This window comes from Gavia stellata, chromosome 4, assembly GCF_030936135.1.
Source record: "Gavia stellata isolate bGavSte3 chromosome 4, bGavSte3.hap2, whole genome shotgun sequence".
In the NCBI taxonomy this organism is placed as follows: domain Eukaryota; kingdom Metazoa; phylum Chordata; class Aves; order Gaviiformes; family Gaviidae; genus Gavia; species Gavia stellata.
This window is the reverse complement of record NC_082597.1, coordinates 32,504,152-32,527,157: the sequence shown is the minus strand read 5'-3', so window position 1 is coordinate 32,527,157 and position 23,006 is coordinate 32,504,152. Positions and strand designations below refer to the sequence as shown.

At 36.7% G+C, this 23,006-nt stretch overlaps 1 protein-coding gene across 32 annotated transcripts in view; it reads right to left on the bottom strand.

Moving 5' to 3' along the window:
* NRCAM (neuronal cell adhesion molecule) overlaps positions 1 to 23,006 on the bottom strand; it is a 71,417-nt gene that overhangs the window by 17,858 nt on the left and 30,553 nt on the right. For 9 of the 32 annotated variants that reach the window (XM_059816315.1, XM_059816325.1, XM_059816330.1 and 6 more), the window contains 8 exons: positions 22,474 to 22,575; positions 17,725 to 17,922; positions 17,547 to 17,617; positions 16,440 to 16,665; positions 16,027 to 16,142; positions 11,907 to 12,111; positions 11,587 to 11,709; positions 10,389 to 10,565 (listed from right to left, as the gene is read on the bottom strand). In XM_059816315.1, coding sequence (XP_059672298.1) covers positions 10,389 to 10,565; positions 11,587 to 11,709; positions 11,907 to 12,111; positions 16,027 to 16,142; positions 16,440 to 16,665; positions 17,547 to 17,617; positions 17,725 to 17,922; positions 22,474 to 22,575 — 1,218 coding nt within the window. Of the gene's footprint in view, positions 1 to 416; positions 543 to 9,235; positions 9,272 to 10,379; positions 10,566 to 11,586; positions 11,710 to 11,906; positions 12,112 to 16,026; positions 16,143 to 16,439; positions 16,666 to 17,546; positions 17,618 to 17,724; positions 17,923 to 22,473; positions 22,576 to 23,006 lie in introns of all 32 variants that reach the window. The other 23 variants (XM_059816322.1, XM_059816323.1, XM_059816316.1 and 20 more) reach the window with 9 other exon arrangements.

Genomic DNA, 23,006 nt, shown 5'->3' with positions numbered 1-23,006 from the left:
ATATTGTTTTGATTTGCTCTCTTATGTAATTCTATTTTTTTTCCTGAATTGGACATAATTTAGGAAAACTGTTATATCTTATTTTAATGCAAGTAATTGTATTTTTACACATGTAATCACTGCTTGATAAACAACTTCATGCAAACTACATTTTTAGAAGTTCACGTTCAGAAGAATTTATAAAATAATACAAAGGAACAAAGGCTGATATTCTATCTAAACATCAAATACGTGCTACACATTGACGTTCATTAAAATGAAAATCATTTGATCTTGCCGATCAAAGTGAAAAATAATTCTTCTAGACATTTAAGAGCTATAATTAACACCGGGTCAATTTAAGACCACATTTATGATAAAAATCTTTGAAAATATATCTGAACACTTTAGCAAAATTTAATGAAATGACTTCTTACTGCCTGCTACACCATATTCAACATAAAAGTTCGCATGATCTGGTCCCTCATACTCCCAACTGATATTGGCATAGGTCTCAGCGGCAGCTGTTGTAACATTTCTGATCCTTGGATAAAGCGGTTGCACTGAATACACAATAGAAAAACAAAGCAGAATACGGAATTGTGACTTCATACATAGAAAAAAAAAAATTATTTTAAGAAATTACTATGTTAATTTAGACCATATAAAGGCAAAGTATAGTACATTTGTCATTGTTTCCATTACTGGAAATTAGTGACTAAAGTAGCATATTTGGTAACTGAATCCTAGGCAGTTACTACACTATGAAATTATGAAGTAAAATCTATGTACTTTACTAAGCATGCCCTGTATCACAAAAACTGCCAAATACTTCAAAATACCTAATGGCCAAAATTCTGGAAAACATTATTTCTATTCATCTAGAAGTAAAATGCAGACAGCTGGAAAGTGAGAACATTGTCGGGTAATGGGAAATGGTAGGAGAGAATGGAGTTAAGAAGGTGGTACACACCTCCCTTTATGCCACGTGTCACTGAAGGGACTGCAAATACCTCAACTGCAAGCCCTTATAGGATTTTGTCTCTATTGCATTGATAATGATAAAAAAGGAAGACAATACCCTTATAGAATGTTGGACGGACAGTGTGCATGACTGGGGAGGTTGCAAAAAGGGTTTCTGAATATCCTTCACCATCAGAGATAGTAGGAAAGAAAAAATAAAGAGTAAAACCACTTTGCATCGAAAAGTAACATTTAAATAATACAGTAAAACCTTACCTGTTAAATGAATAATACATGCACACTCTTAAGTTCATGCAGGATTCAATTAATTTTACTTGTTAAAATAAGAAACGGCTAAGTGATATACATGTATTTGAAAACAAACTGAAGTATGTGTGTACCGACACCTTTACTTTCACAGAACATTTCTGAAATCAGCTTCATTAATGTTATGGATTCACGGCACCTTTAGACATTGGAACATTAGACATCAGATATCGGAAAGCCAGTATCAAAATACTCTGGTGTGAAGGACACAAATCACTAGAATGCAAGAAGTTGTTCATTTTAAGGTACTGAGTCTTACTGTTGACATTTTAGTTAGACAACAGTACTTTCCACAGATATGCATAATGCCCACACCTATGAAAAGAAGTGCTTCTCTCTTCAGCATCCTGTAATTAGCCACTTCTTTGCTCATACCTTAATCCTTTGTTCTCCTATTATACTTGTTACAAATGGACATATATTTCAGTATTTTCTTTTGCCTACTATTAATGAAAAATAGATTTTAATAGTTCTAATACTGTAATAGTGCAGATACAAAGAGGATGCTCCTCAAAGGCATGAAATTAGTTTTCAATGAAAATGCCTCACTCGGTTTGCCACTGACATTTCTATCCTGCTAAAAATATCTTTTCTGTTGGAAACAACATCAAAAATACTTCCCAAAGGACCATGAAACATAAGAGGTAAAAACCTAGTCTCAGTAAAGACAAATGGAAGAATTCCAATAACTTCACCTATATCAGAAAATAAAAAGGGCAAAAGCCTGTTCTCAAGGCAAGAGATGCTGCACAGATTTTACCTATGTACTTTAATTATTTTCTCCTTAAAACAGGATGGCCTGGTCCATATGGCTGACTGGAAGAAGTTCCAAATTAGATTCAAAGAGAAAATGGCTTAATTTGGCATAGTAAAATAAATAAATCTGTATACAAGCCCCTAACACAGACTCAATAATATCGGTAATGTGTCCAGAAAACTATTGTTTCTGAATCTTTTAAAAAAATACCTAAAAGATGCAAATTCCATAAATTCTCCTGAAAATATATTCTCATGATTACAAATTTTCACAATATCAGGCTTTTTATCCCCATACTTGCATCAAATTTTTCTTCTTAACTCTATTCCAGTAGCACTCATTGAACTCTTCAATCTGTATTAACTGATTACTCCCATATTTGGTATCTTTGTAGGTAAGCTGTGATTATGTATTTTATATAGAATTTCTTTTACCAACCAAAAATAATAAGGAATATATATTTTTAAATAATAAACAATACATTTATTTCTTGGCTAAAACCACCTGAACAAAATCAAATAGAAAGTGCTCAATTTTAAAAAGAAGCCATCTAGGTTACCAAGTCAACAACAAAACCCCTAAGAAATACCAGAGCCAGGGCTGTCTATGGGAAATCTAGCATGTAACCATACACATCATGGTAATGCAAGGGGATTAGATTCTGCTTCTCTGTCCCACTTGAAGGTAGCACAAGGAAAGAATAGCAGGCTCTAAATTTAGAAAGGTGCAGAGTCTGAGATTGCAGACAGGATATATAAACTGACTTCCTCATTTGCACATAGGAACAGGTGTTTGTTACAATCAGCATCTAAGCATTTGTTCTGTGCCAAGAAAACAACTGGTTTGTATTCTAAATGCGACTTTGTTTTGTTTCATTAAATCATATCTTCTCAAACCCATATTGTCCTCGATTTTTCTCTTCCACAAAAGTTGTCTAATTAGCAGCACAACTGTATGACTGATATTTGTCACCAATGTTAAAGACAGAAGAAACTTAGCAATAATCTGTTTCAAACTCTTGCAAACAGATGCCACAGAATTACACCTAACTTCTCCCTCCTCCTGCCCAAGCACTTGGGGATGAAGGAAACTGTCTCATCTTGTGTGAAAGACTCCAGATGACAGCTTCTGTACTACTAAGCAAATTCAATAATCACCTTCCTGTGAAACCTTTATCTCATTTTGTGTTTTGAGTCTTTTTTCCATCTCCAATTTCCAGTTTCTGCTCTAATTAAAGAGTTGCCTGCTAGATTAAAGAGCTGGTATCTAGTAAGTGTCTTTCTGTTCATATGATTGTATATAACAATTACGTTGGCTCTGAAAATTACCTTCATTTCCTTGGTGTCTTAGTTTCTAAATCCTCTCAAGTGACTCATTTATGCTTACGTTTATCAGATGTACTCTTATCTGATTCTTACCAATAGCTGCTTGGGTACATTTATTCATGTATATTTGGTCAGATATAAGTTCTGGTTTTTTCCTATTGAATACAGTGCACCAAGAAATGTATTCAGTAGCACATTTATTTTCAAAATCATTATTTTTGTAATTCTTCCTCTTTTTCACTACTGCTTGATGTAATTTTCTGGCAGGCCTGGAAAGTTTTAGTTAAGTCTGTTAAATGTCCATATTTGCAACATGAATACATACATAAGGAGATAAAAAATGGCTGATGGATCCTGAGGTGATGAAAGCCTAGAGTCGAAGTAGTTACAACACTTAAAGCTTGTCTCCAATCTACCCAGACTCTTGTCTTCTCAATCAGCGCACCTCTGATTATAATTAACCTCTTAGTTCTTCAGTATGTTTCCCAGCACTGTTCACAAATGCAAAATGTGTAATTGTCAGTTGGCAGAAACTCTCAGCGTGTGCAAGCGCCAGTTGGTAAAAAGGGGGGGCAGAAAGCTTTGTCTCAGGGAGCAGGGCTTTTTCAGCAGCGGAGCACTGTGCTCTGTTGATCTGTAATCATGCACGACGCTGTGCAGCAGGGCTGACAAAAGCGTCACTCTAAAACTGATGGGAATGGATTGTTAGTAAGTTACAGTTTTTATACAGACCGACTCTTATTCAGCTACCTCCAGTAAATTAAGCTCTTTTATCCACACTACAACACAATGCAAAATTTAGCTGGCACTTCTGAATATGGTTCCATTCCTGTAGTGAGATATGGTATAAAAGCATTTGTGAATTGTTGAGAAAGATGCCTAGGCTCCAAGTAAAATTTTCCTTTATTTTTCAAATTAATTCCAGTGCTTTTTTTTAAGTGGAGTTTTTTGTAGAGTTGTATTTAATCTTCCAGCCTTTCAGGACACAGTTCCTCTGAATAACACAGTTACACTTGGGCTGCAGATTCAATAGCATTTAATAAGACATGACATGAGATATGACCGGATTTTAACAACAGAATAGGTACTCTCTCTCAAGATTTAGTTCAGCAGAACAATAAATTAAATAATCCCCAAAGTGACTAAACTTTAGGAATTTTCAGGGGATTCACCTGATCTCCAGGAAAAAAATGGCAGGTAAGTGACAAGCACACATTTGAAGATTGTCGTCAAATGGAAAAAAACCACAAAGCAATATATCATAGACAATTAGTTAAAATGCATATATAAAGAGAAAAATAAATTCAAAGGAAAAAACCTCACACTGACACACAAGAAAAGATGAAGGAAAAAGGTAATAGATTCTGCCAGAGCCTGTAAGACACAGAGAAGGGTTTTGCTTTTGTTTGCTTTTTAACCTCCAACTTTTATAGTATGAAATTCAAGACTTAGTATAACAGTAGGAGTGAATTCCATTCTGGCAGTGAGAGACAGGCATTAGTCACTTCTAAGATTATTTACACCATTGCAAGAGCATTCCTGTAGTGCAATAAATACAGAAGACAAAGAAGAAAATCCAAGGAATCGTTTCACCGATAAGCATTTAGCATGGCATGGATTTTGCATGACATCTACAAAGTGAGAGGTATTTGCAGGAATTTTTGCATTGCAATAGTCATAGTTTTTGCTAGTCTAGCATGCAAAGCATCACCATTGTTCCCAGTAGACAAAAGAGGACAAAACAGTGGTTCTACACAGCAGGCTGTATTGAAAGAATCACATAGATATATCATGGAGAAGTCCACAGGGAGAGAGTGGCTGAAGGAGCAGTACAAAAATACTATAATCAACTTGAAAAGAAAAAGCAGCTTGAACTTGTTAGCAAAAAATATGGAGACATTATGTGAAACGATTCCAAGAGGGAGGAAAAACAGATGGTGGGCAGGGAAGATGATTTAAAGAACAGCATTTTGTACGGAACAAAGAAAATTGAGATGATCCTATCTTCTACGGAGAGATCAGAGATATGAACTCAGCTGGGAATGATTTCTAGCCTACAGTGAAGAGCTACATATTAGAGATTCAGTCAGAAAAAAAGAATAGTTTCAAACCCAGAGGCCAGACTACTTGTTTTTCTCCCTTGCAACAAAAGTATTTCTGTCAATAATACTTGGGATTTGAAGTTTACACGAAGAAGGCAGACCAGACTGAGTACCGCATTGACAGGAAGCGTTAGCTTCAATGAAAGGTAACTGTGATCTCACAACCTTATTTTAATTTCAGTTCAGGACTGCCATTTAGCAGAGTCTGTGTGCATGAAGACTACAAGACCTTGCTTTCAAATAAAAATGTTGACTAAATCAAAAAGAAACTGAAAACTGAAACAAGAAGGCTTGTGAAATGTAGAGACTGACATGTCATGGCATGAATCCCTACACTTCAGCTTACCACAAACACAATAATGAGCCCCTGTGACTGTTTATTTTAATCAGCAATTTTCATTTCTACCACTGGTTAAATTTGTATTCTCTTCCTTCCTCCATCGTCCAGTTATTTAAAACTTCTAATGGAAAAGGGTAAGAAAGACTTGACTCCAGTGATCACCTGAGTCACTTTCCAGCTGCTACTATAATTATTTTGTACGTAATCAGGTTCTTATTCCCCAATTTTTCTCACACCTCTGTCACCTCATGCCTGTCATTAGATGTCAATACATAAATGGCAATATCAATGCATACTGCTTCTGTAATACTGGGTATTATACATTATGTTTTACATATGCAGTTTTCAGACACATTTAGAATACAGGTTGCTAAGAAGAAAAACAATTTTTTTCCTTTGCAGTGCCATGATTTGATCAAATTTAAGTAATTCATAACATCACAGTATTAGAGAGGAAAAAAGATAGTGCAAGTCAAATAGGAGTATCAACTATAACAGGATAGCTTGCACATCTAGTAAAATAACGTGTCTCATGATTTACTCATGTGGGCTTGTGAGAGAATGACATGGATCTCCTCTGTTAAGTTTCCCTGAGAGAAGAAAAAAACTTCAATTCTTGTAATTTGCCACGATCCATTGCATTTCTGCTATTTGATGCAATGACACTGTTTGTCCAAAGAACTTCTTTATTAGGATGGTACCCATATTACAGGGAGACAATAATTTCCTCCTTATGTTGCCCGCCATTTGAATAGAGCTTCTAAGTTTTATTCAAGCTACCAAAAAAAATGATACCTTTATCTATGCCTTAGCCTTAACCTCATATTTCATGTTTTCATCTAAAATTTTTATTTGACCTTATGGGAAAAATGCACAAAACTTGCTTCTCTACCTATTGGTCTAGAATACACTGGATATCTTTACTTAACACCTGTACATTCATTATAATCAAACTCAGTTGGGACAAATATTAAAAGTGTCAAGTGGAACGGTAAGCAGACTGTGGTTACTTTCATTGTTTTTAAAGTAATAAGAGAAAATGAAGAGCCCACACCTGTCTAAAAAGATGGCAAAAGACACATGGTGCCAAGAGACAGGGAATGTATTTCAGGACTACAATAAAAATATTGAGACACTCTAAGATCCTTAGATTTACCGTAGCAATATTTCCTTCTACATTTTAATATATAGTTTTACTCTGAGAAGTGAAATATGTTCCAAGTGGCACAGCTTGCCCAGGTTGAAATGATTTGAATTCCTCCAGGACCTTGTGTATAATATTTCTGACTGGACAAGCTGCAGGTCTTCAAGGGCAGCTAGCCAGTAGAAAACACCAAGTACAGAAATTTCAGAGCAAATTAGGCTGGCTGAATCTGGGACCTATTGTCTTCTTAACTTCCAAGATGAATGTGCTCAAATTGAAAAGGATAATTACATTTTTCTGGTAAGTTCTACCCTTCAAAACAAAAATCTCAGATGTTTCTGACAGATCACAAAAAGGTTGGGAATATCTAAATTTCACATTCTCCTTGGTTTGGCTTTGGGTCCACATTAATAAGAACTGTATATACGTATAGGCCCTCCTGCATTTAATGGAGGAGTAAAAATTCACTGCTGGGTACGGCTTCTTCTTGAGTGGACCGAGTATTTCCATCTTCCAAATGCACCCACTCATGAGACCAAATAATTTGGCACTTGATCTTGACAATACAATCCTCCTTTTCCTTCCTCATAGTCCCTGATCAGTAGTGAAACAGTTAACACGTTAATGTAAGTGACCACTGAGTACATTTGTTTCAGACCTGCAGCAACTCAGATGTCCTAACAGATGTCATGGCTTTAGTTCCATCCTGTTTGCAGTTCCCAAATTTTCTTTGCAATTGTAAGAGGTAGATGCTACAGGAATATGTGAAAACTTTGAAACCATAAACGGCATGGAACCAAACGAAGACATCTGCTTAGTTTTCAGAGAATCTGAGATGACAGCTCTGAAATCTAAGCTGCTCCAGTTGATCTTACAAATAAGATGCTTTCTGCTAGCCACAGACTGTGATACAGCTATAATTAGACCTCAGTTTCACACAGAGAATCCATTTTTCCTTGCATGAGTTTTTATAGTCACCTATAAATAATGAGAACTTGATTTACATTTCTGCTCTTAATGTCCAGGACTACAAGCCAGTTTGATTGTTCCAATCTGTGCTGACTTCTCAGCTACAACTAGACTAAAAAACAGTAAGAAAGACTTGTCATTAAAATAAATCCATAACTCCATACACTTACCAGAAATGCAACTGATATTAGAATATACTTATCTATACACTTATAAATATATATATTATATATGCACAAATGTGTGCATACATACATATATAGAGTCTGATTTATTGCAGACTGAGTCAATGAAGTTCTTTTTTATAGCTATTATCATTCAAAACACCTGATCATTAAGTGGAAAGAAAATATAGGTAAAACAATTTATGCTCTCTCTTCCGAGTTTGTAAAAAATGTTGGGTATTTCATGTACAGAGTTTGATATGGGATGTTTATGGTCTGAGATCTGAAGCACAGATGTTCATTAGTGTTAATAACACCTCTATGTTAAAATGACACCTAGGTATAGAGACACCTTTCTGACTTACAGCTACCTAACAGTCCTTAGGACAATATTTGCTTCTGACAGTAAAGGTTTCAAAATTCATAAAAACTGTGTGCAAAAATGTGAAGAACACCTTGTTTGACAGAAAAACTGCATCATAAAGAACTAAATATTACCAAATTCAACAATAAGGAAGGTAATACGTTCCCCTCACTGAAATATCCCCTCAAGTGTCACTCACAAGACCTGTGAAACTAAGACAGCAGGAAGCCATTTGCCTGTATATTCAATCTGATACTTGAACTGAGAAGTATACAGAGGGTATTGTCAGTCATCTGTCTCCTATGCACAGTTGGCTTGCGAATGAAATAAATGTGATCAAATGGGTAGCATTAATCAGCAGTGAGAACAAGAACGCACCTACTTTTTTAAAACAAAAAATGCACATGGCACAAGCAGTAAAAAAATCTCCTTTGCAAAAATGCTGTTTTTTCTACTCCAGCTAATCAGTGCTAGTGCACCTGGATCCTGAATATTTATGATAGTGACATACATCTGTTAAATGTTCAGAAATAATTAGACTTTGCTGAAGCAAAGCTAATGAATTCCCCTGGAACTCTGTGGCAAAATAAACAGATGAAAGGTATTAATAAGCATTCTGGATCCCCTTTTAAAAAAAAAAAAACAAACAAACCAAAAAAACCTTAAATGTTTTCTTCCAGCACTGATTAATACTTCGTATAGCAATGTGCAGTCCAAGATTTTCTGTCCTTACCACTGCAATTTCCCCATTTGCAACACTGCAAAATCCACACATTAACAAATCATGCAGTTTCATTTTACCTTTGCCTGCACCTACAGCAGGACGGAGAATACCAGCTTTAATGGAGGAAAACAAGAATAGGAACACTATATAATTAGATACAACACCAAAGGGAACATACATATATAATTTCATTATAAACCACAAAAGCATGCAGACTAGATAAAATGTATTAATTCAAATAAATTTGAAACAATCCACTTATGCTGAACACTGACAGACTATTACAAGACAAAAATTAATATGCATGCATTTATAAAGTTTTATTGCTCATGCTTGTTAAGATTCATGATTTAAAATAAATGTAGTTCATATGCAACCTTAATACACTATTAGAGAAATTGCATTGCATACCAACTCATCTATGGCAATTCCAATAAACTGTAATTTTACTAAGGATAAAAATATGTGAAAAGATGGTACCAAAATAGAATTTTAATATCAAGATATGGAAAATCATAAAAGGCATTCCCCCCAAATTTCCCCTTTGCTTTAAATTACTTTTATTTTATTAAGCTTTTATATTTAAATAAATAGCATCTTCAGCAAAAGAACTGCCAAAATCAGAGATCTAGAATAGCTATAAATGTAAACATTAATAGTGACAGGACTGAACAATATACTTAAGAGTATTTAACTATTATACAATGTCACCAGTTACTCGGGGCCATAGATGACAAATTTATTTCTGCAGCTTTTTTGAAGTTACAGTTTCTCCCAGCTCTGTGAAAAAAGTTTAGACCTTACAGAAGCTGTTGCATACTTCAAAAGAGAAATAATTTCCTCCAGCCATAAAGCTGCATCATTTCAGTATTGTTCTCTGTGACCAGAGAAGGTCAATGAAGCAGAATAGGTGAACGGAGGAAGACCCCTTAAAATGTAAAGGAAATTTCGAAGCCCAGAAAAACCAAAGTCTTAGATCTTGTAAGTTTACATCAAAAATAGGGGCTTTACACCTCTTTTGGGGCTTCCACTACAGTAGAAAACATTTGCACATCTTTTCTTAAAAACTATTTAAAATCTTTTATTAGTGTATAATACAGTTAAGAAAGCTCTAGAGAAAATTTTACTAGCGGCTATTTCCTTAATGGCAGGAAGGAGTAGTAATATTTTTAATAACATTTGTAGTGGTTTTTAAACTCAGTGGGTTTTCTTCATACATACCCATCTTACCTTCATCCATAACTGTTACTGCTTCCTCAGTTATCTGACTTCCTGATCCAACTGAAGTTTGTGCATTAAAGTAAAACTTGTACCGTGTGCTGTAATTTAAATTTTTTAATATCAAGCTGCTCTCGTTGGCAGGAATTCTTATCTCTACCAAGGGACCTAATTCATGTGTGTTGTTAACTGTTGTTACAAGGAAAAAAAAAAACAGTTAGTTAGGAAAATTGCCTGCATTATCACTATATTAAAACAGGCTTTTTTTACTTGCATTCATTTGTTTTGTTTGTCTGCTGCATTGTTCATTTCAGGTTATATGAATGATAATCTACAGTTTCAAAAGAAAGCCACCTTTGTGTAAAAAGGATCTATGTGAGGGGCTAAAATTCAACAGGGAGATAGGAAATACCTACAAGTTTTTTAAGTTCAAGTTCCATTCTCATAAGTATCTGAATCCAAGGCACCTGAGTCCACATCAAATCATCTGAACTTACACACATTTGAAACAGTGATCATTAAAAAATTCTGGAACTCTAAACTAGCTTCATCATAATAAAGTCAGTACGCTTAGGGGAAAAATTACTGAATTTGTGTCTAATGCCAAGGAACAATGGAAGCTGGCAAGTGGAAGAAAACAAACTTCCTTAACCTGTTCCATACACACGAATCTCTTAATTTCCGGTGCCACTGCTGACAAATTTCTGGGCAAGTAAGCAGTGGCATGGAGATCCTAAGGAAGTGATTTATAGCTCTGGCATGAGTAAATGGCACATTTATGAATTTTTCATTTTAAAATTAAAATACCATGAAAATTCAAGATGCAGACAACAGTATTATTGGATGTATTTTGATCTACTTCTAATGATAATTTCTCTGCAGTTAGAATATAGGATTTGTAAGTGGTAGTATCTTGCTTCTAACTTGTCTGTCAATTATATGTAGGACTTCACCTCCATTTTTCTGTGAAGCATGGTTTGAAGAAATAAAAGTAATGGAAAAATGCTAACCTTGTACTTGAGCAAGTGAAGCTTTCCAAATAGAGTCATCTATATTGTCAAAATAGATTAATCTTTTTCAAACTTGACATTTACAATGCAATCATATCTTTTGTACGTTATAAACTTAACATAATTTTTTCTTAATAAATGGATTGCTATTTGGTAGACATATTGTCTAAGGTAGAGTTATATATTCATAATTAACTTACTTGGCTGAAACTTCAGTATATATGATGTCAAAACACCATTTGGACGGGTAGGTGAACCCCACTCCAGAGTCAGAGAGTCCAACGTTGGGTTAGTAATCTTCAAAAAGGAGGGTGAGCTAGGAACTTTTAAGAATATATAGTAAATACAAAGTAGATTAACTTAAGACAGCTTATGAATTATTAATTCTTAAGAATATTAGTGTACTGAGCCAGATTATTATTTTATGATGTCCAAGATGCAAATTCAGCAATTATACCCTTAGTGTTCTATTTGTGGATATACCACATTCAGTTTATTCTCTAGCTTTCTCATTTCATACCTCCTTCAGGGGTCTTAAATACTTTGTCTGGGCTTGCTGGTCCTTCTCCTTTACCATTAACAACTCTAACATTCAGCTTGTAAGAACTATAGGGCTCCAGCCCTGGCAACATTCCAAAAGTCTTGTTTCCCCTGAAAGTCAAGATCTTTTTTTCTACATGCCGCCTACTCCTTCTGGATAGACTCTGCACTTTCCAGTAGTAAACCTAAAGACAAAAGAAAATCTACAGTGAGTGTTCAGGTGTTCTGATTTTACAAACTCTAAGCTTTTCCATGAGTATCCATGAATTGTAGGTAGGAATAACTGCAATTTTAATGAGCTCAGGTGAGACACAGCATAGAGCTTTCCTGCTCCAGAAACAGACCTTGTCCAGAAACAGTCATGTCTACATAAACTGGGTTGAAGACTATCACCTGCCAGTTCTGCTAATGCTCAAAGCCAGTGTGACACAAGTTCTGGTTTGGAACTGTGTTAGTATGTGATGGTTCTTATGTTAGCAAGTTCATCTGAGGTGCAGGACTCATTCATACCATCCATTCTTGAAGATGTTTACACAGCTTCCAAAGCAGACATGCACTTTGCCACCTTGTTATGTCACACACCTGACTATGCTATTCCCTGTGATACGGAAGTCAAGTAGATATTTTTAAATGGAAAAGAAACCAAAAGATTTGTCTGGGCTGGAAAAACACACAAGTTCTGAAAGGACTTGGAGGTTACAATCATGGAATGATCTCCACCTAGGGACAGGAAGACTATTCCTCCATTTATGTGACAATTAGATCAGACCACAAAGCTGATTCTGGTGTCCATTTTGCTGACTGAGTTTCTAAGAAGCTACAGAACAGCCTCAGAGGTAACTACCTTGACTGCAGTCTCTTTTCTACAGAGTGTCTCTACCATGATATCTGGAAACATATTAACAGTTGCCCCTACAAAGACTTGTGTTACTCCTAGGATTGTCACCTTCAAATATAACAATGTTCATTTTTCACAGCATAATTTTCATGCATGTATGACCACACACTAAAACTGATAAAGCAATGTAAATGGGTAAAATTCTGGTTCCATTTAGGCCAACTGCAACACACGTCTTTAATTAAGGAAGCTGGGATTTCACATATGAATTCAAAAAAGGGAACTGTTAAGACTTACAAAGCCCAGGTAGATAGCTTATAAAGCAATGTTACAGTAACACCAGCTTTCTATTGCTAACAACATATCATTTCACTCTAATCACTGTTAAGTGCCACAGTGTTTTACATGGCTTGAGTTAATAGTTTTCAACATTGCCAGCTGTCATCCTGTAGCTCTCATCCTACCAACTAGTGTAGAAAGCCATTTAACAAGCTAACAAATAGTTCAAGTGTCGGTACTGTTAGTACTGAAACTCATCAGGTTCATGATATTTTAAGAATTGTTAGCCAGAAACTTTTCACAAAGCACATTATTCTAGTTGGTTCATCACTTGTCACTAGTCAGGCTGAAATTAAAGGAGAGCTTTAATAAGCTGGGTTCGATAAGCAGTGATTTGGACGAAGAATATGACAGTAAAAGAGACTGCATCACATTTTTCACATACTATATTGAATAATCACTGAATTCGAAGAATAACAGGAAAAAATGGCAGCAGTAACAGTGAAACGAATTCTTTTTAAAATTTCTTCTTAGGTTTGAAATGCTTTCTAGTACCACAGTATATCAAGAAACAGATTAATACAAGAGCAAAATATGAGTGATGTGCCGTAGACTGCTGCTAGTTTCCTGCTTTGTTCACCCATTTGTCTTCATGATGTGACTCTTCAGAGAAATAGACCTCTCTTTATTAACAAATGTGTCCCTAATGTAACACTGCATATTGGGATACCATCTGAAATAATTGTATTAATTAGGAAAGCCTGAGTTTGGCAGTATGATTCTGCTGATGTGTTTAAAAAGAGATAGACATGTGCTTTGTAAGCTATGTCAATAACTAAGACACTTAAAGCGTACTTGGCATCCATGAGAAATTTTCAGCTTGAATTCAGAGAAAGCTTTACAACAGTAACATTGTTGTTATTGTTGTTATTGTTCATTATTGTTGTAAAGTCCACTAGGTCTTAGGACTTGTCATGCCTTGTCTAGTTTTTTACCTATTTTAGCTTGATTTAGCTATATCTGCAAAAATCAGTTAAGAAACTTTTGCTGCATCTGCAACTTATTCAAGGATATACCATTGTCTTGTTTTTTCTAGCCGTAACAGCAAGACTACTCAGTGGTCAGGTTTGTTGTCAATCCTGTGGTCTTGAGCTTGTTTTATTTATGATTATTGACTAACTTTTTGCAGCTTCAGTTTTGCTTAGCTTTGTGTAGTTGTGTGTTCTCCTCCCCACAGAAAAAAATCATACTGTATACAGAGAAGGACTAATACACCAACCAGAAGTAATCATGGCATGACTAATCCCTTAGACCAAATGGAGAGGAAAGTGTGCAACCCATTAGCAAATACACGACAGGGAATAGCCCTCAGAGACTCCAAGTCTGAGGAAGAAGAAATCTCCATCTAAACTTGGGATGATGACAACTCACTGTAACCATGCCTTTGGCGGGTGAGAACTTAACACCTGATGTATTGGCAGACATTTGTGTCTATGGATTTTTTTGTACTATTAATGATCTTTAACAGGAATTTGGTGATTTGGATTATGAGCATTAGCGTTGCTGTAACTGGATTAATAATAAGCATTAACTTCACTAAATTCTAACTCTTTAATCCTCACATAATGGACATTTTCTTTTGGCTGCCCATTTGTGTGTGAAATACCAGATTGATATGAGACTGTTGTCTAACAGATCCAACATCTAACAGACTAGTAAGTCCTGGTTCTCAGCCAAGTTTATTATCTAAGGCAGAGCACCACACTAACTACAAATACTTATGCTAGCTCATAAAGAACTAGCTTAAGTCTCTCCAGATGATGGTATTTTGTGCCAGGTAAGTGACATCCACGTACCAGGAACTCACATTCATGTGGTAACCAGCTGTAACACACTGAAGTTTGGTTTCAATGCTCTTGAATGCTAGTCCTCCATTTTATAAGTATGATGTACATTTACACTCCTCCAAATATTCTTCACTCTTTTTGGTTTTCAAATATTTATTTTTCCTCCTTCATTTTAAACAGAAGTAGTTTAAATTAGTCTGTCTTACAAAGTAACCTAGTTCAGGCTCTGTAACTAGTCTGTTTTGTTAGAACATATTTATTAGTATACTTGCACAGGAGCAAAGAAGTAATTATTTTTTATTTTCTTCTATTGTTGCATAGGAAGTCAGTATATACTCTCATTCCACTCTTCCCTCCACAACCAGTCTACCATGCTTCTACAGTTTCCACTCTTGAGTTTCTTCTGATGGGCTTCTAGTGCAACTTCTGAGGCAACTTTTGCTACCAGATTTTCCCTGTCTTCCAGGGACACCAGTTCCCTCAGTTTCTAACCTTGAAGTTCTTCTGTCTCTCATTCTCTATTAATGGCAGTCTTTTGTCTCCACCACAGCCTTCTCAGTTATCATCAAAACCAGCACGCTAAGCTTCCTTCAATTATATGTACACTCCAAATCTTCTGCCATTTCCTATCTCCTTAAATTGAGCTTTGAAACTGAGCTTTTTCCTGGCCCCCCAAAAGACACAGTACCCAGCATAAGCTAGCAAGTGGCCAGTTACTCAGAATTAAAGATGTGATTAATCGTATTATGGCAGAAGATGAGTAATCTTAGCATTAGACCTAGAAAAGACTCCTACAGAAACTATTTCTCCTCATCCTCTAAATATCCTTTTGGAATAAGATCTGTAAAACTATTATAATTTTTTTTAATCTATATAATGTGTGCAAACTTCATTGCACACACATCCCATTTTTCTTCTAGGACAATGTCACAGGAGGCTAGTGCTACAAGGCTGGAACATGGCTGAACTTTAAATAAATTGTATCAAATCTGTTGCTCTTGTCAGCAAAACTTGTGAGCTCACTGAAAACCAAGAGTCCTCTTATATGTCAGTTACTTCAATATGGATACAATCTCATATAGGAAGAGTGATCTATTTTGATAAACGAGAAACAGAAAGCTTTTGACTGTACTTACTTTGTACCCTTGAAGGTGTCCTCGGACAGTTTTTAGTGGAACTGGGTCCCAATGCACCTTTGCTAATGTGCTGTTAATAACATGAACCTGCACATTGCCTGGAGCAACCATTGGCACTGTGTGGAAAGGATGCAACAAGTACCTAGTTAGAATAAGACACCACACAAAAATACTTTTTCAGAATAAGTCTTTGCATTGCACTCAAGGAGTAGATTAAAATATTCCTATGTTAAAAAGCTGACCTCAGAATTAACACTACAGAGTATTATGAAGCCTTATTATCTCCAAATTAATTAATTTTAATTAAAAAATAACTACTATACCCCTTTTTCTGTATTTTAGTATTTTAAATACCCATTTAGGTTACACATTTAGTTGCTTTTAGTACAGTTGAGTCAAACTACAAAACTTACAGTCTTCCCCTGAATGTCCAATCACCTCTGACGGCTCTGGTGCATATCCCAGGTCATTTAAAGCTTGTACTTTTATTTCATAGGGAACAAAAGTTGGTGTACCAGACACAATATATTTAGACACATTTGCAACTATAACAGATGTCCATTCATCATCCACATCTTTCTGACGCCAGCTGACTTTGTACTGAAGCCCTGGTCCATTAGACTGAAAACCTTTTAAAGACTGAAATGAAAATAATTTTTTTTAAAATACTCTGAAGCATCTGAAAAATTCAAATTCACAAATGAAATACACTGATTCTTCTTCAGAATTTTACTGAAAATTTACCACTGTGTTCTGTGACAGAGTAGCACTGCTGAAATGTCCAAGCTATGCAATTTAGTTTTTACAGGAGGTCATTTCAGTTGCTTTTCATTCATTAGTAAAAATCACATTGAATGGTGATCCATGCAACCATACATTGTGATTTCTGTATACATATTTTGTTTTCAAATATTTCTTAGGAAGTGGAAGAGGGAAAAACAGACTTACACCAACTCCCTATAAACAGTGTTCCCTAGACAATGTTTCTTGCCTGGGATGGGAAATTGGTTTTACATGGCTCTCCTTGAGCTCCTGCCATGATAGTAAGGGCATGATAGAGAAAACTTTTCCACAAAAGTTTTTTAGTGGAAGAGTGCACAATAATTTGCTTTATCACAGAAGTTGAGGGTAGAATTAGGACTCACATTATAATTCATTCTAAAAATAAGACTCTACTTGAGATAAACCACCATTTACATATTTAAGTTTTCCTAAATTTGCAGCAAAACATCCTGTATTACCAAATTAATGGCTTATCTTGAGAAATCACTCAAGGAAAATACGACACCTTAAAATATGGGGGGGGGGGGGGGGAGGTGTTCCATAATACATGCAGCTTTTCCCTGAAAATGAAGATGGGGAAATGTCTGGATTTTACTCTTTTTCAAGAACGCTTTAAGCAAGCAACACATTGGGTATTCTCATAGCGTGTTGACAGTTAGATCATTATTATTTCTCTAAAAAAATGCTACTCACAGACCTGAAAACAAACAAATGAAACCTCAGAAAAACAAACTTACCTCCCATGTTATTACCAAATTATCAGGTTCTGAGCCTATCCCTTGTACATTAGAAGGATTTTCATCAGGGTCTAAAAATAAAATATTTACTCGTGAACGACCACTGTTTGCATTCCAAGCAAATTCAATGCCATTCATAGTATAAATCAATCACTGGTAAGCAGGAATAGTTATTTACTTGCAGATTTTGTCAGGTACTGTTCAGATGGTTCACTCGGCTGACTTCTGCCAATCTCATTGACAGCTATCACACGGAATGAGTAGCTGACATACGGAGACAACTTCAACTGCACTGTTGTCTGAGTTCCAGGAACTTCCGTCTGGTAATGCCATACCCCTGGTTCATGCAGTCCATCTTCATATTCAATCACAAAGTCTGTAAACAGAAATTGAATCCAACTTCATGTCGAAACTTGCAACACCTTCCTACATCAGTGTAGGGATTTCTGAATGAGCTAATCAGAAGGGAGTGATCCAATTAATGTTTTTTCAAATAATGGAAATTGAAATATAAGTACATAAACCAAAACACAGATCTATAATGTGGATCTCAAAAGTACTGCCTAGATAAAAATATAATAGAAACATTCTTATTTTTGCTATGTGATATTCTCACTAACACAACTACCTGTCAGGTAACACATTATCACAAGAGCTCTCTCTCAGGTACTGGATTTTAATGTAACAGGAACCCTGGAACTATCACAGCAAGAAAGTGGGACAAGATTGGAATTTTGATGTCAAACTAATATTTGGCTGACAAATATATTGATCTTAGTTGTAGTAAGTACTTACTTACAGTACGTAGTACGTACCTGTACAATATTAAAACTCTCTGAGCATTCCATTTTCCCCAGCGAGACTGGCTTAGTGAAGAACTATTTAAAGTCAAGAACCAGTACTTGAGGAAGGTTTACAAGGGCACTTTTCAGTATCTTCAAAATAAGTCAAGGAATGTATGTTCAGAAGCTAAATTTCTTGAGAGTTCTGTGTGTGAACATTACGATGATTACTGTTAAGACCCTACAGAGTATAAAACCTCAGGGATAAATAGGTTTGTAGAGCTCCAAAAAGAAGATAATCTTCATTATGAAAGACGAAAGGACATTTTTTTTCAGCTGTGAAACAGCCAAAAAAGCTTCATGGTCTTAGATATGAGATACAAATTTTGAAACACTTAAGAGGAATTGTTAGGATACAGTAAATAAATGGGAGAAGAATGCATAGTCTGAGTATATTCCACAGAACCTTAAGTTTAGATATATGAAATTTACATTCGCATCAGATGTTTGTGTGTTGTGTAACAAAATTTTTGCCCTATCTCATTGTATAGGTAGGGACAAGAAGCCAGAATATGACTCAGAATACATCCTGTTTGCACTACCAAAGAAATTCTGAGGGGCATCTAGAAATTGCTTTTAGAATAATACGTATAGTACCACATAGAAATAATCCACAACAGTTTGAGGAGCCAAGATGTTCAAGACATAAAATAGATAAGTAGTACTAATCAGAGCCCTCTGGACTTAAGGCTTGCAGATTTCATCCCAACCTGAGCAGTAAGAAAGAGGGAGAACTGGCCCCAAATTACTGCCCGAGTTATAGCTGGTGTGGTGTACTCAGAGATAAAGGTGTTGGGATGGAATGTTTTCTGGACCAAAGTCTTTGCTGAAAAGGTGAGGGTATTACATGCTAAAATAAAAAAGCACCAACAAAATTTTCACTACTGCTTTTTGCTTCCCTAGTAACTAGCATTCTGCCTGCAACTCTAGTAGAACAATTTATAGGAGACTTTAAGGAAAAAAATTCTATTTGAGCTTTCAGAGAGATTCTGGTATGTCAATTGTATTATTTGTGTAAAGAGATCACTCATAACGAAGTGCTATCTTTGAGTCTTGATCTGCACTTTGAAGTGATAGCAGCAGCAGCAATAATAGGCTTACTTATGAAGCAAATGCCTTATTTTGTAGGCTCTCAGGGGACCACGCAGCAATATAAATTGTATCATAATTAAAACCAGCATTTTTTAGTCAGAAGAGTTTAATTTCCAACATCAGCGCGCACGCAATATCTCCCTTCTAGGAAAACTCTGACACCTAGTATCATCTCTTTTGAAACTTTGTGAACTCATTCCTGTAAAAAGGCAAGACTTGTGTCTTCTGGTTTGGAGAAAAATGAGAATACTGATACAAGAGTATATGAATAAGCTATAACTTAAATACAATTAAACTATTTACATTAAACTTCTATATAATATATTTTTGAAGTATATTACTAGTTTACAGAATCACAGAATCACAGAATCAGTACGGTTGGAAAAGACCTGTAAGATCATCGAGTCCAACCTGAAAAAAAAAAAAAAACCCACACCAAAAAAAAACCACAAAAAAAAAAAACCACAAAACCCACGCCACACAACAACAACAACAAGCCACAACCCACCCAACACCACACAGCACCATGTCCATCAAGCTACATCCCACAATGCCACATCCACACGCTCCTTGAATACCTCCAGGGAGGGTGACTCTACCACCTCCCTGGGCAGCCTATTCCAATGTTTCACTACTCTCTCAGTAAAGAACTTTTTCCTAATATCCAGCCTGAACCTCCCCTGGCGCAACTTGAGGCCATTTCCTCTTGTCCTGTCACTAGTCACTTGGGAGAAGAGACCAACACCCACCTCTCTGCAACCCCCTTTCAGGTAATTGTAGAGAGCGATGAGGTCTCCCCTCAGCCTCCTCTTCTCCAGGCTAAACAACCCCAGCTCCCTCAGCCGCTCCTCATAAGGCTTGTGTTCCAGACCCCTCACCAGCTTCGTCGCCCTTCTCTGGACGCGCTCCAGCACCTCAATGTCCTTCTTGTAGTGAGGGGCCCAAAGCTGAACACAGTATTCGAGGTGCGGCCTCACCAGAGCTGAGTACAGAGGCATGATCACCTCCCTGCTCCTGCTGGCCACACCATTTCTGATACAAGCCAGGATGCCGTTGGCCTTCTTGGCCACCTGGGCACACTGCTGGCTCATATGCAGCTGGCTGTCAATCAACACCCCCAGGTCCTTTTCCGCGGGGGAACTTTCCAGCCACTCGTCCCCAAGCCTGTAGCGTTGCCTGGGGTTGTTGTGGCCGAAGTGTAGAACCCGGCACTTGGCCTTATTGAACTTCATCCGGTTGGCCTCAGCCCATCGATCCAGCCTGTCCAGATCCCTCTGCAGAGCCTTCCTACCCTCAAGCAGATCAACACTCCCTCCCAACTTGGTGTCGTCTGCAAACTTGCTGAGGGAGCACTCTATCCCCTCATCCAGATCATCAATGAAGACATTAAACAAGACCGGTCCCAAAACTGAGCCCTGGGGGACTCCGCTTGTGACCGGCCGCCAGCTGGATTTCACCCCATTCACCACAACTCTCTGGGCTCGGCCATCCAGCCAGTTTTTTACCCAGCGAAGAGTGCACCTGTCTAAACCACGGGCCGCCAGCTTCTCTAGGAGAATACTGTGGGGAACAGTGTCAAAGGCTTTGCTGAAGTCCAGATAGACAACATCAACAGCCTTCCCCTCATCCACTAGGCGGGTCACCTGGTCATAGAAGGAGATCAGGTTGGTCAAGCAGGACCTGCCTTTCATGAACCCGTGCTGGCTTGGCCTGATCCCTTGAGTATCCTGCACGTGTCCCGTGAGCGCCCTCAAGATGAGCCTCTCCATAACCTTCCCCGGCACCGAGGTCAGGCTGACAGGCCTGTAGTTCCCCGGATCCTCCTTCCGACCCTTCTTGTAGATGGGCATCACGTTGGCAAGCCTCCAGTCATCCGGGACCTCCCCCGTTGACCAGGACTGTTGATAAATGATGGAGAGCGGCTTGGCAAGCTATATATACATTAGATAAGTCTGCAAGTGTAAAACTTCAGCAAAATCCCTTGGTGTTCCATTAAAATGCAATCAAAATCTTTGATGTGTTCTGAAATTTCTGAAATTCTGTTTTTACAAAACTTCCTTTCCAGATGCCTGATCTTTACGATTTGTGTTCAGTGTTGATAGTGACCAGCCTCAGACCCTGGAGAGCAACACTCAATAAGGCAGCCTAACTCATTTATTCCAAATATAATGTGTACGCTGCTCTTGGCAACTTGTGGCAGTTATTAACTAAAAATACACTGTATAGATAATTAAATTTATTATATCAAGTCGCTCATAATGAAAAAGTTGCCCTGACAAATCTTTCTGATTCTATTATTTTTTGGAAAACAAACAGTAACATCCTTCTTCCTTCGTCCTAATTTCCCCCTCCATCCTCTCTGTTCAATAATAAGCAAAAGTATCTTTCATCACATTCTGCTGGGAGGAATAATAGCATTTAAGATCAATTTTCTGCCTCAAAAGTTCATAGATGTTTATTTTCTCTGTCTTACAGACATGCTTTATTCCTTCAACTGTCTGGACTAGAAAAAAACAGAAAAAATATCTGCCTTATAGTTTCATGAAGAATAAGCTTCTGTATCAATAGTGATGGGTAATCCTTAAAGATATTGGTACTGATGCTAGTTCAGATTCATGGAAATTACAAAGGAGTTAATGCAAGATGTTAGTAGCTCTCTCCTTCAGAAGCATACAACTAACGAACAATTCTACTCTCTACATATTCATAAGACTGGACCTTGTCAGACAGAGCTCACATCAGTATCAACTTCTACGTTAACTAGCACAGGTTTTTTGATCAAAAGCCCAGCTCTTTAGGGGGGTAAATCAATCTTTCTGCTTGGCTGTAGAGGACATTCAGTGAATTTTTGTTATGTAAATAAATGGCAACTGTAGCGAATGAATTTACCATTCCTCCATGCCTCGCACAAAATTTATCTCAGAACTCTTTGGAATCTGAGAACAGTTAACGTAATGCCATTACCATAATGCAATAGATACAAACAAACATACTTGTAATAGGGCTGTTATTTTCATCTCCTGGTATCCATGAGAGTTCAACGCTTCTTTCTAGCTGACCTGTCAATTCTAAGTCAAAGGGTGGATTTGGCCGAGCTGTAAATCAAATTAACACAAAGTAAATAATCACACCAGAATATGTAGTTTCATCTTTGAAAAAAATCCTTACATTCCAATCAAAAGAATTCCACAAATACAGCAGGGCAGATCTACTCACTTAGGTAAGCATGACTTAATGACCATTAGCATGCAATTGTTACAAAACAGAGATAAAAAGGAGAACTGATGTATCTGGAAACTTCTACACATCAACAAGAATCTGTATTTGATTTTATCTACGTCTGATTGCACTGTGATACAAAAATGTAATGAGACGCAAAGAATTATGAAATGCATGTTTAGTTTATCTTTGAATGATTATGGGTGGTTATCTATTGTAACTAGAAATATTTAATAAAACATGGAAAATAAAGAAGCATTCACATCAAAGAAGCTTTTCTAGAATCACTACAAATATTTTGCATGTG